Below are 17274 nucleotides of genomic sequence, written 5' to 3'. Positions count from 1 at the left end.
CTTCTGTCTGAAATGGGTATAAGAATACTAGCCTAGGACATAGCCAGAGACATAGAACAGAGGCAGCTTGCGGGATGCAGAGAACAGAACAAGTAGCCAACAGATAATACAACAGAAGACATGCCAGTAATTCACAGATCGTGCCAGACACATACAGTATATTTATTTTCTATATACAGTATATTGTGTAGACTATACTCTTTATTATCATCCACCCATTTTTAGATGATCCTTCCTTCAATAGCATTTACCATTAAAACAGTCAAATTGGTTAATTCAATTGGTTTTAATTGATTTATTCGGATCCCCATTAGCTTTTGCAGAGGCGGTAGCTTTTCTTCCTGGGGTCCACACAAAAATATAAAACACGACAAGTAACAAAACATTGACACACTGATAGACAAGAGCAGTCAGTCAATTTCAAAATACAACAATATACAAACAATACAACTGAAGGAAAATATGTAGATTGTGTGCGTTACAGTGTGATAGTGTGTCTGCGTGTGTGCGCGTGTGTTTGTTTGTGTGTGCGTCATTTTACAGTCCCTGCCATGAGATGTTTTTTTTTATAGAGGTCATTTTATGTTTACTTGAGTAATAGGAGATGGAAGGGAGTTCCGTGGGATCATGGCTCTGTATATTACTATTGCCGTGAATTTGTTTTGGACTTGGGGACTGTGAAGAAACCTCTGGTGGCGTGTCTTGTGGGGTATGTATGGGTGTCTGCGATGTATGTTATTCGATTATGCAGACTATCTGGAATTTTCATCCCAGAAATATTTCTCATAAAGACTAGAAGAGAAGCAGTTGATCTCTAGTCAACCCTCAACCAGAAAAGACTGGAATGCATGTTGTTGATATTAGTTCTGTATGTACTGTTAAAGGCATGCTGCTCTGTTTTGAGCCAGCTGCAGTTTTGCTACATCTTTCTTTGCTGCACTTGACCATATTAGCAGACAGTAATCAAGATGGGACAAGACCAGAGCCAGAACAACTAGTACAGTTGATTTATCTGTCAAAAGCTCAGAACATCGGGGCCTCCCGAATGGCACAGCGGTCTAAGGCACTGCATTGCAGTGCTCGAGGCGTCACTACAGACCTGGGTTTGATCCCAGGCTGTATCACAACTGGCCGTGATCGGGATTCCTATAGGGCGGCACACAATTGGCCCAGCGTCATCCGGGTTAGGGTAGGGTTTGGCCGTAGGGGCTTTACTTGGCTCATCGCGCTCTAGCGACTCCTTGTGTCGGGCCAGGTGCCTGCAGGCTGACCCCGGTTGTCAGTTGGACGATGTTTCCTCCGACACATTGGTGTGGCTGGCTTCCGGGTTAATCAGGCGGGTGTTAAGATGCGTGGTTTCCTTATTTAAAATGTCAGTGAGCTCACTGGCTTTGGGTTCTGACATGTAGAGTGTGGAATCATCCACATACATAGCCATTCAAGCTTGGTGTAAGACCAGTGGCAAATCATTTGTAAAAATAGAGAAAAGTAACAGCCCAAGGCAACTGTCCTGAGGGACACCGCACTTTACATATCAGATGTTAGAGAAGCTTCCATTGAAGAACACTTTCTGGGTTCTATTGGATAAATAACTCTCCAACCATGTGATGGCAGGTCATGTAAAGCCATAAATAACAATTTATGATCAATAACACCAAAGGCTGCACTGTATCTAACAATACAGGTCCAACTATCATCTTATTATGCATTTATTTAACCAATCATCAGTCATCTGAGTCAGTGCAGTACAAGTTGAGTGCCCTTCTCTATACTATGCCTGCTGAAAGTCAGTAGATAACTCCATCAGCTTACTAAGAACAGGCAGCAAACTGATTAGGCGGCTGTTAGAGCCTGCAAAGGGTGCTTAACTATTTTTAGGCAGTGGGATTACTTTAGCTTCCTTCCACACCTGTGGACACACATTCCTTTAGGCTTTGGTTAAAGATATATCAAATAGGAGTGGAAGTATAGTCTGCTCTCCCCACGGCAGCCAATTAGAGTAATGATCTGTCTACGGACGTCTCTAAGGGACCCCGGTTGAGAACCACCAGAGGGGAGGGGGGTGAGGAGAGGGGCCAGAAAGACGCCCTGCTGTATGGGTTAAAACTGCTCTTTGAGTCAGCTTCATCATTATCACCCCCTTACACTCTGACCCTCGTCATCCTCACTCTCTAGCATACTAATTCGAGCTCAGAAGAGCTAATTGGGCAAGTCCCTCCACCTCAACACGCCGAGAGCCAATACATTATGTTAGATTATATCACTACTTTCCCTGACCATGACAAAGAAACAGTTATAATGACTGGAAATGGTTGGATTTGCCTGTCCTCATTCACTGTATGCATAGAGCCTCGTGGAACATTTCACAAAAATAAAAAAGCAGTGATTCCTGAAAAGTGTACGCTACAGAGGTATTGTGTTTTGTACTCTCATTCATAGGTACATCACTTTCAGGAACAAAAACAAAGATCTGCTATGAGGGGATTAAATATTTGACATTCAACAATGAGCAAACACGAAAATGAACTTGTAACGTCGCTTCATTTTAATATCCTAGATTTCCCTAGGAAGTGTCTTGTGGACTGTGTGATTGCTAAATGAAGACCTTGCATTAATAATCTATTGTCCACTACACTGTAAATGTGTTAATAGACAGGCGGGCTTTTATCTCCCTCTGCCTCCTCGCTGTCAGCAGGTGTGGTGTGTTTGTGTGTGTGTGGGTATGTGTGTGTAGAGGACATTTGGGTCTGTCTGCACTGAGAGGCTATTGACCACTGATGGACAGGGATAAACTTTGTGGCTAGCTGCTCCATGGTGGATAATGGATTTTAAAGCAGAGTCCTGTCGATACCTCACATAACCGTCTGTGTATCTGCGCGCGTGTGTGTGTGTGTGTGTGTGTGTGTGTGTGTGTGTGTGTGTGTGTGTGTGTGTGTGTGTGTGTGTGTGTGTGTGTGTGTGTGTGTGTGTGTGTGTGTGTGTGTGTGTGTGTGTGAGTGTGTGTGTGTGTGTGATTTCCTTACAATGACCCTTTTCTGCGTAGTCAGACTGTGAGTTGCAATTAGAATGTATATTATTTAATTCCAAAATGAAACATTTATGCTATTTTTTACAAAACGTCAGCTTGATCAACACAAATAAGGAATAGGAGAAGGAACACGGACGTTACCTCCAAAAGATCCTATGACAATCGATCGAAGCCTATTTCAAAATCCATTTTGGGGTTTGCACCCTCAAGGTCAAAAAACTCTCACCATCCTAATCCTCTAGGAGTACACATTTATACCTTGGTGCTATAACTAGGCCCAGGAGTCTTTCCTGGTAAGGTCACAAGGTCAGGGAAAACTGCTAGCTCTAAGCATGGTACTCAAAGCAACAAAATACATGTCTGTTAACTGGCTACTTTATAAGGCCATGTCTTATGTTAAATGATTTATGTGCCATTATAACAAAAAAAGGCCTATTTTATTTTAATAGCAGTCTGGGTCATGGCAGATCATAACGTAATCTTCTGATTCTGGGTTAATAGCACATGTTGAAGAGAGTTTATTGAGAAGTTTGCACAAGGTGAATGAGACCGAATAACCAGGGTGCCTATTCACTGAGGGCTAATGTTGATCTGCTGCAAAAAGCCGTAATACTTCTCTTTTATTCAACTGAATTTAATTGAGCAAAGAATACAAATAACTTTATGGGGTTTATTGTGCGGTGGAGATTGATAGGCGTGCTCAGTCTTACTCACTGCTGGTGACTATGGCCAGACAGAGACAGTTGATTTTTCTACAGGCACTTAACAGTGTTACCAAGCAGAAGATAGTTTTATAAATCATGATCTTAATTATATCTCACTTTGTGAGGTAAACATCATATGAATTTAGGGAGTCAAAGTACAGTAACATGCAACAAAAAAAGTTAAATAAATGATCTGAATCCAACAGTGGGTGGGAATGTCAAGTGCTGTGAAAGACTGGCTGTTGGTCAGCAAGAATGAGTGATGTTAACTCATTGGTAGACAGTGCTAGAACAGTCCCACCATTCACTGCTGTACTCTGCCATTCATCTCTGAGGCCTTGTTCCCCCCCCATCATTAGACAGTAGACTGGACAGGTAATCAGTCATAGACTAACACAAGCAAATCCATGACCCCATGCATGCAAAGGTAACGCCAGGAGAGCAGCTGTAGCCCGCATGACCTCCCAGCGCAGTCCCCACCTGACTAGCAAACACAGAGCAGCCATAACGAACGTGGAACAGCCACAATAAACACACACCACTCAGACAGAAACAAAGAGAAACCAAAACATGCAGACCTTGCAATGCAATACATCAGACAAACCCTGCAATAAACTGAGAGCCACTGGCTTTGTAAGCAGGGTCAATTCAATTTCAATTCCAGAATTTGAAACAGACTTAACTGAAACTGAATTTACCCCAGAATGGTAAACTTAAGTAAAGTGTGAAAGTGCAGTTCTTACTTTCAGGTGGCACCCTGTCTTTGTGTGGACAGCCAGACAGGCTCCGATGGTGAGGGTACAATCCCGTCACGTGACCTGTGCCATCACAGCCCGGTGTCGGGCACCGGCTCTCTTTCTTGTCTCCACGCGATGAATCTGAATACACAAAAACATAGGGGCAGAGAGAGAGAGAGAGAGAGAGGGAGGGATATATATATATATATATATATATATATATATATATATATATATATATAGAGAGAGAGAGAGAGAGAGAGAGAAATTTGCTTGCTTCATTGAAAACAGCACATTTTAACACTTCCAGCAAACCCAGTGACCCTGTCAGAACGAGGTGAAAGTCATTGTGAACAGTGTGCTGCTAATGCGAGAATGCTTATAACCACAGCAACCAAACAACGTCATTTGAAGAATTGTTGAGGCTAAAAGCGGTATCACAAACCTGCCACTGATTTCACTAAGCCGAAATGGGACCATGCGGGAACCTACCATTAGGTTAGCTATATCGTCGCCATAGTAACAGAACATATTTCACACCACTTGACAAAGTCTTGTTGAATAAAACCACAGCTGTAGGAGAGAAGAGCATGTTTTGCCATGTCCAAGACAAAGTAAGTCAGATTTCTTTCAACCAATTATTTGCACTGAAGGTCATTATTGGTCAAAATAAGACACGCACACATGCACACCGGAGGGGATTGTCTTTCCCTTGCCCAACCTTACCCTCTCTATTTCTCCAAACCCGATCAGATAGTGTTACCATCCAAAAGCAGCGATGGCATCGCATGCCAACCGGCATCAGGTGCAACAGCCCACCTTCAAATGTCTTCAACTGAGAAACAAGATCATGGATAGTTCTTTGGTGTTAGGATATTCAGTAGCTACACTCAAATACACTGCAAGTGCAATGTATATTTGGAATTCCATAAAATAATAGTAAGGATCTCAACTGTTCCTTGGCTGATAAGCTGTTTGTGAACCACAAAAACACAGAAATAATAGATGTTCTGTGCGTCATTTAAGTGGATGAAAATATTTGATACGGTAAGGGGGGGAAGGGGAGGAAAGGGGTAAAGAGCAGAAGAGAGAGAGGGGATGCATTTCCTTTCACATCTTCCACAGAGTAACAGTCAAAGCGAGAGAAAGAGAGAGGGGATGAGAGAGAGAGAGAGAGAGAGAGAGAGAGAGAGAGGGGATGAGAGAGAGAGAGAGAGAGGGTTAGAGTGAGAAAGACAGAGAAAGAGAGGGAAGTCAGAGAGATAGAGGTGCTCTTAAAGGCAGGACCACAGAGAGACAGTCTGCTAAGTCAAGTTTGAAAGGCTTCAATGACCTTCACCTCCACCACTTACTGAATAACCAAAATAAACACAGACACAGGAAGACGGACTGGCAGAGAGAGAGGGAGGAAAAGACAGAGACAAAAAAAGACAGAGACAAAAATAGAGAGGGCGAGATAGTACAGCAGTGGAGGCTCCTCAGAGGAAGGGGAGGACCATCCTCAGTGAATTTCATAAAAATATAAATAGTGAAACATGAAAAAAGTTATCCTTTTTAGATAAAACTATCCTAAATATATTCACATCACCAAATAATTGATTAGAACATACTGTTTTGCAATGAAGGTCATAGACTTATTGAATGCAGGGGCACAACTTTCACTGGGGATGGGGGGGACAGGTCTAGTTATTTAACTAGACAAGTCAGTTAACAACAAACTCTTATTTTCAATGATGGCCTAGGAACAGTGGGTTAACTGCCTTGTTCAGGGGCAGAACAACAGATTTGTACCTTGTTAGCTCAGGGATTTGAACTTGCAACCTTTTGGTTACTAGTCCAATGCTCTAACCACTAGGCTACGCTGCCACCCCAGTTATCTATCAGATAGCAATATGAGGTGGCTATTATTACTATCTAACGGCCATTGTTGTTTTGGAAATGTTTTGTAGCCTTTGTTCTGCCCCGTTTCACAAGTAAATGAACTTGGATAGCTTTCGCCAGTTGATGTACCATTAGAGAAAGAGCTGGCCAAAAGTTGGCTAACATTAGCTATTCTTTTTGCCTCAATCACACTAGACCTGAATCAAATTATGAAACCATCAGTCAAATGATTGAATGTTGATATTATGACGTTTTTATAGTGCAATGTGAATTTTATATGTCAGTATGGCAATGTAACGTTATTGATCTGTCAGTTTCCCTAGCTAATTCCCTCCTTTTCACACTGACACAGTAATAAACAGCTCTAACGTTACAGGCTTCACTGTCATGGTGCACAGTAGAGGTCTGCGTGGGACCAATTTCTTCATCCTGCTCCCGCTCCTGCCAGTACTGCTGGCTTTCTGTCCGACTCCCACTCGCTACAAGAACTGGTCCCAAACCCAACTGCAGTCTAGCAATGTTATTTTAGGTGTATGTGACGCAGCTCTCTTGCCAGCCATGGTCCAAGCAATTTTGCACCCTACAGGCAAAATCAAAAGCGCAAAAATAATAGGTTGAATTACCAGAGATTTGTACATGGCCCTTATATTGTATTACTGGGCTATATCAGCCAATATGCTAGATGTGTCACATCCTGATCTGTTTCACCTGTCCTTGTGATTGTCTCCACCCCCTCCAGGTGTCGCTTATTATCCCCGGTGTATATATCCCTGTGTTTCCTGTCTCTCTGTGCCAGTTTGTTTTGTTTGCCAAGTCAACCTGCGGTTTTCCTTGCTCCTATCTTTTCCCAGTCTCTTTTGGTTCTAGTCCTCCTGGTTTTGACCCTTGCCTGTCCTGACTCCGTACCCGCCTGCCTGACCACTCTGCCTGTTCTGTCTTCAAGCCTGCCTATCACTTTGTACTGTTTGGACTCTGATCTGGTTACTGAACCCCTGCCTGGCCTGACCTCGAGACTGTCCTTCGTCTGGTACTGTTTTGGACTCTGACCCGGTTAATGAACTCTCGCCTGTCCCCGACCTACCTTTTGCCTAACCCTTGGGTTAATAAATATCGGAGCTCAACCATCTGCTTCTTGTGTCTGCATTTGGGTCTCGCCTTGTGTCCTTATGAGATGTAGTTTGAAGAGAGCAGAGTTGGAGAGACTTGGGAGAAATATGGGTGATCAATATTTAGGCCTATTTCTAGGCAATGTAGTAAACTATAGCATAATCATATGCCTATTTAGGAAGTACATTTCCTTGGAAAGAGAACTGCCCCTTGCTTCTCCACCCATGCATAGGCTATAGCAGGGGTGGGCAAACTTTTTGGGTCAAGGGCCCCATTGGGATTTTGAAATTCAACGGAGGGCTGAATTTTTTGTCCAAATCAATTTGCGGGGGCCTCCTGAGTGGTGCAGCTGTCTAAGGCATTGCATCGCAGTGCTTGAGGCATCACTACAGACCCGGGTTCGATCCAAGGCTGTGTCACAGCTGGCAGTGACTGGGAGACCCACGAGGCGGCGCACAATTGGCTCAGCATCGTCTGGGTTAGGAGAGGGATTGGCAGGCCGAGATTTTCTTGTCCCATCGCGCTCTAGCGACTTCTGTGGCAGGCCAGGTGCATGCACGCTGACACGGTCGCCAGGTGTACAGTGTTTCTTCCAACACATTGGTGGGTCTGGCTTCTGGGTTAAGCGGGCATTGTGTCAAGAAGCAGTGCGGCTTGGCAGAGTCGTGTTTTGGAGGATGTACGACTCTCGACCTTCGCCTCTCCCGAGTCTGTACGGGAGTTGCAGCGATGGGACAAGACTGTAACTACCAATTGGATACCATGAAATTGGGGAGAAAAAATGTCTAGTTTTTATTTTTTTATATATATATTTTGTAAATGTCTCGTCGGCCGGATTGAAGTGGGCCGTACTTTGCCCCCCCTTGGGCTATAACCTACTCTATTTAATTGAGACCACATACACACACCTGATCCCGCAGGTATGGCTACTGAACTGGAAGCAGCAAGAATGATGACAGCGACACTTGCTACGTTTTGCATAGGCCTATAGGATATAGCCTACCTTTTAGGAGGACGATTTGCAGGCAAAGACAATAACGCTCGCTCACCATAGTAGCCTTACCTATGTGCGTGTTGTGCCTTTTCCTTTTCCATGATTACATGTTTTGATTGTACTTCGACTCACATTGGCTGAGCGCCCTCTACTTCTTTCCATTATCAATATACAGACACTATCGTAAACTACAGTCTAATCATATTTAAGTTAATTTCATATTCAAGTTAACTGTGAAGTGATTCTCCGCCCATGTAGGCAGCCTACTCTATTTCAAAGAGACCACACATACTAGGCGCACTTGAACTCTCACACCCAACTAGGAGAGGTAGGCTACTGAAGTTGAAGCAGCAAATTATGTGTGAATAACGTGAATAATGCGAAAAACATGTGCTTTTAATACTATAGGTAGGCTAACACATACAAAGCAGAAAGTTTCCAAATAATCTGTGGGACCCAAAAAATATTTTCATCCCAAAGTCGTCTGTCTGACCACACGCTCCCGCCCGCAGTATGAAAAATGCAGACCTCGCCGCAATGATCTGTCGGGACCTACAGGTCTTAGCAAAATCAGACGGTGACAGATGTCCCAGCAGGGTCAGACAGCCAGGGAAGACCAGTCTACGGAGCTGAATTTGGCAGTACATTAACAAAATCAGTGAATGACACAAAATTCCACCTTGAATTGATGGGTAAACCTACAGTAGCTACAGGACAGCATCTTAATCTTACAGCTACAGTCTGGAATCTGGGAATAATGATCATTTCAATTATTGAACCATTGATTCTAGTCTTGGATAATATAATGTCTAAATATACACCAAGGTAATTATTTTTCATGCCTCATTTTAAGAGGACCAGATGGTGACAGGGGTCACAGCAAGGTCAGGCAGCCAGGGAAGACCAGTCTGTGATGGAGGTGAGGGGAATTTTTGCAGATTAAACACTTTCTTTCTGTGCAGCAAACACTGGACAAGCCAGATGCTATTTTAAGTCAGTCTGACAAACCTCCAAAGTTGATTTAGAAACTGTATCAAGGGTTGATAGGAGCTTTTCCCCGATGGCACAACACATGTAAAACAAAAATGTGAGGAAGACCTGGGAGACTTTTGATGATGATGAATGGATACAGATATGTTAGAATGCCCAGCCACGTTCATATAATCTCAGACACAAATTAGTGCAGTTTAAGACCATCCATAGAACGTTCTATTTCCCTGTGAAACTGAATATCATGGACTCAGAAATTGTACTATTCTGCAGGAGGTGTAAAGCACAAAGGGGACATATTTGCATGTGTTACGGTCTTGTGAAGGCTGGCTGAATTCTGACAAAGAGTATGTTCTTTTATCTAAGCATGTCCTTTCTCCCTGTTTTTGTTTGCTTGGAAATGTTGATATTGGAGACTGTTATCAGAAGAAACTGTGTAACCTAGCATTTATAGCAGCTAAGAAATCCATTACCATTAGTTGGAAGGTTGGTTATCCTCCCACAATGTCAAGTTATGTATCACTAGATTTGATTTATTACAAGAGTAAGGGTATACTGTGCAATTTTCATAAGGTCTGGATGACTTATATGGAATACAGAACAACTAAAGGAGTCTGTATTGAAAACATGCCCACGTCAGGGGAAATACCTATTTAGACAATCCCTAGCTGCTGGGCTGCTCAGTCCTGGCCCTGGGGGTCTGCCATCCTGTGGGTTGTCACTATGGCCTTGGCCTAAATTACTGAAACCAATAATGAATGTTTCACTAAGATCCTAAAGCTGACCGGGGTGTGTTGGGTTGAGGTGCTGCAGGGACAGGACGGGGCGACCCAGCTATATCATGTGCAAGTAAAAATAGCTCTACAGTACTATTAGTCCCATGAGATGAATTCTATGGAGGATTTGCTGTTTGTGTGTAAATGTATGTTTGACGTGTATGTGGGGTTTTCTGTTTAATTTTTATTTCCAAACCTATCCCTTGGGAATAAAAAAACATTTAAGGTGTGAACAGGGAAGGAAATTGTGTTGGGAGAGAGTTGAGTTATTGACCGAGAGACTGAAAACTGAAAAGCAGCTTCTATCTCAAGGCCATCAGACTGTTCAACAGCCATCACTAACATTGAGTGGCTGCTGCCAACATACTGACTCAAATCTCTAGCCACTTTAATAATTAAAAATTGGATGTAATAAATGTATCACTAGTCACTTTAAACAATGCCACTTTATATAATGTTTACATACCCTACATTACTCATCTCATATGTATATACTGTACTCTATACCATCTACTGCATCTTGCCTATGCCGTTCGGCCATCGCTCATCCATATATTTATATGTACATATTCTTATTAATTCCTTGTAAAAGGTTTCTGTGTAAAAGGTAGTTGTGAAATTGTTAGATTACTTGTTAGATATTACTGCATGGTCGGAACTAGAAGCACAAGCATTTCGCTACACTCGCATTAACATCTGCTAACCATGTGTATGTGACCAATAACATTTGATTGATTTGATTTGACTAGACTGGTGAGAGTCGGGCGTGCAGGTGGCTCGGGCTGGCTGGTCGGTCTGGCTGAAAATTGAAATAGAGGATGTCTTAATAAAGACATTTTTTCAAGAGTTGTTCATTTGTTAGGCTATTGGTTAAAGGTGCAACACAATATTTATTAAAATAATTACCTTTGTTCCAGTTCAGTCTTATTAATCACTTAAACATATTTAATAAGGATCTCTTACCTAGCTTGATGACTGTTACCATGTTTGCTTACTTTTTGTTCTAAATAGAGACGGCATATTGGATTGTGTAAAAATGCAGGAAAGGATCTTTAGATGCCAAAACATATTCTGGGGGAGGACCACTAGCCCCCCACCAGGTTATGTCCCCCCACTTCTAAAAACCAAAGAGGAGCACCTGATTAAATGTGTCAGTGTCTGTCGCCTTGATTACTCAAAATTCTCTCGACATGTGCGACCTCGTTGTAAACTTTCATTCATAGGCTAGGTTGTAGCAACCTCATGATGGGTACAGGGAACATTTATGTACAGTAGCAGACTATCATGTAGTCGCCTAAACCTATCGATGTTACATTGAGCTGAGTGAATGGAATATGAATGAGAGTCATCCAATATTCTGTAACAAAAATAAGGCCATGCTCATAAGAAAAAAGAATCATCCTCCCTTATCTTAAACGGCACCGACCGCCACTGTAGTACAGATACACCTACTCATACATAGTGAGTCACCAGATGAGTTCCCTGTGACTCCATAGATCAGAACACGACCCTCATTACCTCCTTGTACATTACTAAGGCTTCCTCTTATGACAGTCTCATATTAGGATACATAAGGTTGGTACACTGTGTCTGTCTCGTGTCTAACTTTCCCCTTTTACAGGGCACGACTGCACCAGACAGTGGGGAGTGGGCCTGTTTTTATACTGAGAAAGAACTGTTAAGTCACAGTTCATAATGGCATGGTAAATGGCTTTCCCTTGTGTCACTTATGCAGTCTGAACTTTCAATCTATGCTTGTTTAAAATAAATTATATTCCAATAAAAGGAACACACATGCACACACACATCACGGCGGCTCTGCCTGATGCTGCCTAATGGAGGACAGTGAAGAGTGGAGTACGTGAGGGAGCCAAGTGGAATGCATATTAGAAAGCAGAGGATATCGATTGTGGCTGGAGACAGGTCGCGCTTTTCATAGCAAATGGACCCCATTACCATACCATCTCTGGATAATTAATGTGCAGCCAGTGGGCCTGTCGTTCGTTATCGCTCATTCTGATACTGTTCAATTTCCATTTCCCTGCCTGGTGCTTTTCCCTGTCAGTCCGGCTGGGCTCTCCCCTCGTAGTCATCACCTCCGCTTCACTTCTAAATCAAAGACAGCAGCCCTGGTCAACGAGGTGTCTGCTGCTATCTCACCAGAGGGAAGATGTTATCGCGACACTCTCATTATTCCTACATTAGCCAGATACCAGATACATGCCGTGCCGCGCATGTGAAATTAGCATTTGTGTTTTAATATGCCTGCTGTGAAGGAGGATGTTCATATTGGCTACTCTCTTATCTGACCTGTTTTATGTGTGTCTATAAAACGCCTACCCTCCTTATCTCATAGTAGAGGGTGAGGTATCAACCCCTTGGTATGAGTGTTCCATCCCTGTCGGACTGGAGACGGAATACAGTGAGAAGAATCACTCTTCAAATCATCTTGGAGAAGCAACCAATTGTAAATGTCATTTTTTTAATCTTCAAGTCAGAACTAAGTATGCATAATGTCCACACTTATGTGTCAGGGCAGATACGCCATTAAGATAAAGATATTGTATCTGTCAAACCACTGGGTCTGAAACCAACCACCATAGAAGAAGAGCATGTCTCATATACAGTACGGAGGGGTAACACTAACACCCAATATAAACCTAAACCACAACACAGACTCACTAAATGAACCATTCTGCAGAACGCAGTACAGCTTTTCCTAAAATCTCATTACCCCAGAGTTGACGGTATACAGTACCCAGTTCCCTTCAAGAGGCAGCTCCAGCAGCCTTCTATTTCATAGCTTCCAGTCCCTCTCTGGGTTTAAAAATAGGCAGCTTCAACCGGGGCTGCATTGCAGGCAGGAAGGGATGTGATTTGCAGTCCTAACGGTCCGTGCAGATTGCCATTACTTATGCCTGACAAGCCTACCCTCTGATGTTGTCATGCTGGCCTATTTTAACAACATAAGCTGTTGCTGCTGCTGCAGCCGCTGCTGAGATGCCAGTCTTCAAATTGGCTGCAAAAGCTTGTCCCGAGGTCACAGTGAGGTTCACAGTGAGCATGTTAGCCTGCCATCCCTACGTCTCACAGACAGAGAGGACATGGGGAGCCAGGGACTGATTGGGGTTTACTTGAAACACATACAGTGCCTTCGGAAATTATTCAGACCCCTTGAAGCTATCCACATTTTGTTAAGTTACAGCCTTATTCTAAAATGTATGAAAACATTTTATTATCATCAATCTACATACAATACCCAGGAATGAAAAAGCAAATCTTTTTTTTTTTGCACATTTATCACATTTACATAAGTATTCAGACGATTTACTCAGTACTTTGTTGAAGCACCTTTGGCAGCGATTAGAGCATTGAGTCTTCTTGGGCATAATGCTACAAGCTTGGCACACCTGTATTTAGGGAGTTTCTCCCATTCTTCTCTGCAGATCCTCTTTTAAGCTCTGTGATGTTGGATGGGCAGCGTTTTCAGGTCTCTCCAGAGATCTTCGATTGGTATCTAGTCTGGGCTCTGGCTGGGCCACTCAAGGACATTCAGAGACTTGTCCCAAAGCCACTCCTGCGTTGACTTGGCTGTGTGCTTAGGGTCGTTGTCCTGTTGGAAGGTGAACCGTCACCCCAGTCTGAGGTCCTGAACACTCTTGCGCAGGCTTTCATCGAGGATCTCTCTGTACTTTGCTCCGTTCATCTTTGCCTCGATCCTGACTAGTCTCCCAGTCCCTGCTGCTGAAAAACATCCCCAGAGCATGATGCTGCCACCACCATGCTTTACTGTAGGGATGGTGCCAGGTTTCCTCCAGACGTGACGCTTGGCATTCAGGCCAAACAGTTCAATCTTGGTTTAATCCGACCAGAGACTCTTGTTTCTCATGGTCTGAGAGTCTTTAGGTGCCTTTTGGCAAACTCCAAGTGTGCTGTCATGCACCTTTTACTGAGGAGTGGCTTCAGTCTGGCCACTTTACCATAATGGCCTGATTGATGGAGTGCTGCAGAGATGGTTGTCCTTCTGGAAGTTTCTCCCATCTCCACAGAGGAACTCTAGAGCTCTATCAGAGTGACCATTGGGTTCTTGGTCACCTCCATGACCAAGGCCCTTCTCCCCCGATTGCTCAGTTTGGCTGGGTGGCCAGCTCTAGGAAGGGTCTTGGTGGTTCCAAACTTCTTCCATTTAAGAATGATGGAGGCTACTGTGTTCTTGGGGATCTTCAATTCTGCAGACATGTTTTGGTACCCTTCCCCAGATCTGTGCCTTGACACAATCCTGTCTCGATGCTCTACGGACAATTCCTTTGACATCATGGCTTGGTTTTTGCTCTAACATGCACTGTCAATTGTGGGATCTTATATACACAGGTGTGTGCCTTTCCAAATCATGTCCAATCAATTGAATTTACCACAGATCAATTTGTAGAAACATCTCAAGGATGGAAACAGGATGCACCTGAGCTCAATTTTGCGTTTCATAGCAAAGAATCTGAATACTTATGTAAATAAAGTATTTCTGTTTAAAATGTTTAGTACATTTGCTAAAAAAAAAAAAAAAAAAATTAACTTCGTCATTATGGGGTATTGTGTGTAGATTTATAAGGAACTCTTTTTTTCTCTTCATTTTAGAATAAGGCTGTAACGTAACAAAATATGGAAAAAGTCAATGGGCCTGAATACTTTCCAAAGGCACAGTACAGGTACTGTTCACTCACCTCAGCAAGGTGAGAGAGGTAGTGTGGTGTATTGAAATGGCTTCTGTTGTGGCAGCATACCCAAAGTAACTGTGGGTCCTCTTTATAAATTCAACAGTGGCATGTATTCATTTTGGCCAATGGAAGCCATGCATCCCCCCAAAAATGTACAACCCCCCAAAAAATACGTAAAATAATGTGTCTTGAGTCTCTCTGTGTTTCATAGTTTTCCTTCAATTTGCAAGAGGCTGAATGTATCTCACCGTAAAAAGCACCCTACTGTATGTGATGCTGTCTGGTCAAAAACAGTAGGATATTGTTTCCGCAAATAGCATTGAATGCACGGGAAGCCAGCGAGCATTTGGCCTCCCTTGATAAAAAAGGATAAAATAATAGCCAATCAGCGTTGAGCTAAACTGTGTGAACTCAGCTGTGAATGGTCCTGGTGTACCAACAAAAAAGTTTCAAGGGAAGCCAGTTTGGACTTGGCTTCTCACCAATCACATCACATAAAAAGCAAAACATTATTCACAGAAAGAACGTGCAAGTTGCATCTCGTTGCGTCGTTGTCCTTCGGTGGCTAGCTACTAGCTAGCTAAAATTGTCCCTTTCCTAAATTTGCCATGGATGGAGATATGGATTTGGAGTTTTACTTAATTCTCCGTACTGGCCAATGATTATAAGGGTGATTCTGATCCAATCATGTTGAAATGTTGAAGTTGAAATGGAGCTGCAACAGTGGAGGTAGCTCCTGTTTTCTTTACAACTTGCGGGAATTCTCCATGGTTCTAAATCAATTGTTGTTTCGTAGTCCGAAAATGTCGGAAACATTAACTTGCTTGACCATGCTTTAGGTCATTTAACTGTTTGTCACATGCGATATGCTTTGTGGACTTCACAGGACAAAGGTTACTCTCCAGTTTTGTAAAGAAGAAAAGGTGTGGTTGTATTTTTTCTGCCACTGTGTCTTCTAATTGTTTTGGCCTTAGGCACATATACACTACATTACCAAAAGTATGTGGACACCTGCTTGTCAAACATCTCATTCCAAAACCTTGGGCATTAATATGGAGTTGGTCCCATCTTTGCTGCTATAACAGCCTCCACTCTTATGGGAAGGCTTTCCACTAGATGTTGGAACATTTCTGCGTGGACTCGCTTCCATTCAGCCACAAGAGCGTTAGTGAAGTCGGGCACTGATGTTAGGCAATTCGGCCTGGCTCGCAGTCAGCATTCCAATTCATCCCAAAGGAGTTTGATGGGTTGAAGTCAGGGGTTGAGGTCAGGGCTCTGTGCAGGCCAGTCAAGTTCTTCCACACCGATTTCGACAAACCATTTCTGTATGGACCTTGCTTTGTGCACGGAGGCATTGTCATGCTGATACAGGAAAGGGCCTTCCCCAAACTGTTGCCACAAAGTCAGAAGCACAGAATCGTCTAGCATGTCATTGTATGATGTAGCATTAAGATTTCCCTTCAAGCGAACTAAGGGGCCTAGCCCGAACCATGAAAAACAGCCCCTAGACCATTTTTCCTTCTCCACCAAACTTTACAGTCAACACTATGCATTAGGGCAGATAGCGTTCTCCTGGCATCTGCCAAAGCCAGATTCGTCTGTCAGACTGCCATATGGTGAAGCATGATTCATCACTCCAGAGAACGTGTTTCCACTGCTCCAGAGTCCAATGGCGGCGAGCTTTACACCACTCTAGCTGACGCTTTGCATTGCGCATGGTGATCTTAGGCTTAGTGCGGCTGCTCGGCCACGGCTGCTTGACCAGTTCTTCCAGACGACGTTGCTTCTAGAGGCAGTTTGGAACTCGGTAGTGAGTGTTGCAACCGAGGACAAGCGATTTTTACGCGCTTCAGCACTCGGCGGTCTCGTTCTGTGAGCTTGTGTAGCCTACCACTTCGCGGCTGAGCCGTTGTTGATCCAAGATCTTTCCACTTTACAATAACAGCACTTACAGTTGACCGGGGCAGCTCTAGCAGGGCAGAAATTTCACAAACTGACTACTGACAATGTTTGTCTTTAGAGATTGCATGGCTGTGTCCTCGATTCTATACACCTGCCAGCAACGGGTGTGGCTGAAATAGCCAAATCCACTAATTTGAAGGGGTGTCCACATACTTTTGTATCAGCGTGGCAAGGCATATGAACTAACAGGTTACAGAGCAAACAACAAAATTTACACAACACATAGGTTGTAAAAAAAATAAAAAATTCTGGCTTGGCTTCCCCAGTGATTTTCCCCACAACCACTACCGAAGTGTAAATCATTCTGGCCAGCTGTACTTACTTTTATGGTAGTAGGGCTTCTTCATCCCATCATGGAGGCGGGCCTTGCGCTCCTCTCCGTA

The 17274-nt window shown here is 43.3% G+C and overlaps 1 protein-coding gene across 2 annotated transcripts in view; it reads right to left on the bottom strand.

The window, feature by feature from the left end:
• LOC115162486 (myelin transcription factor 1-like protein) overlaps positions 1 to 17274 on the bottom strand; it is a 111897-nt gene that overhangs the window by 26847 nt on the left and 67776 nt on the right. For both annotated transcript variants that reach the window (XM_029713825.1, XM_029713826.1), the window contains exons 7-8: positions 17214 to 17274; positions 4476 to 4610 (exon numbers count right to left, since the gene is read on the bottom strand). The exon at positions 17214 to 17274 is cut by the window's right edge and continues 1088 nt beyond it. In XM_029713825.1, coding sequence (XP_029569685.1) covers positions 4476 to 4610; positions 17214 to 17274 — 196 coding nt within the window. The remainder of the gene's footprint in view (positions 1 to 4475; positions 4611 to 17213) is intronic.

This window comes from Salmo trutta, chromosome 25, assembly GCF_901001165.1.
Source record: "Salmo trutta chromosome 25, fSalTru1.1, whole genome shotgun sequence".
Lineage (NCBI taxonomy): Eukaryota > Metazoa > Chordata > Actinopteri > Salmoniformes > Salmonidae > Salmo > Salmo trutta.
The sequence above is the reverse complement of the archived record's forward strand: the minus strand, read 5'-3'. Positions and strand labels throughout refer to the sequence as shown.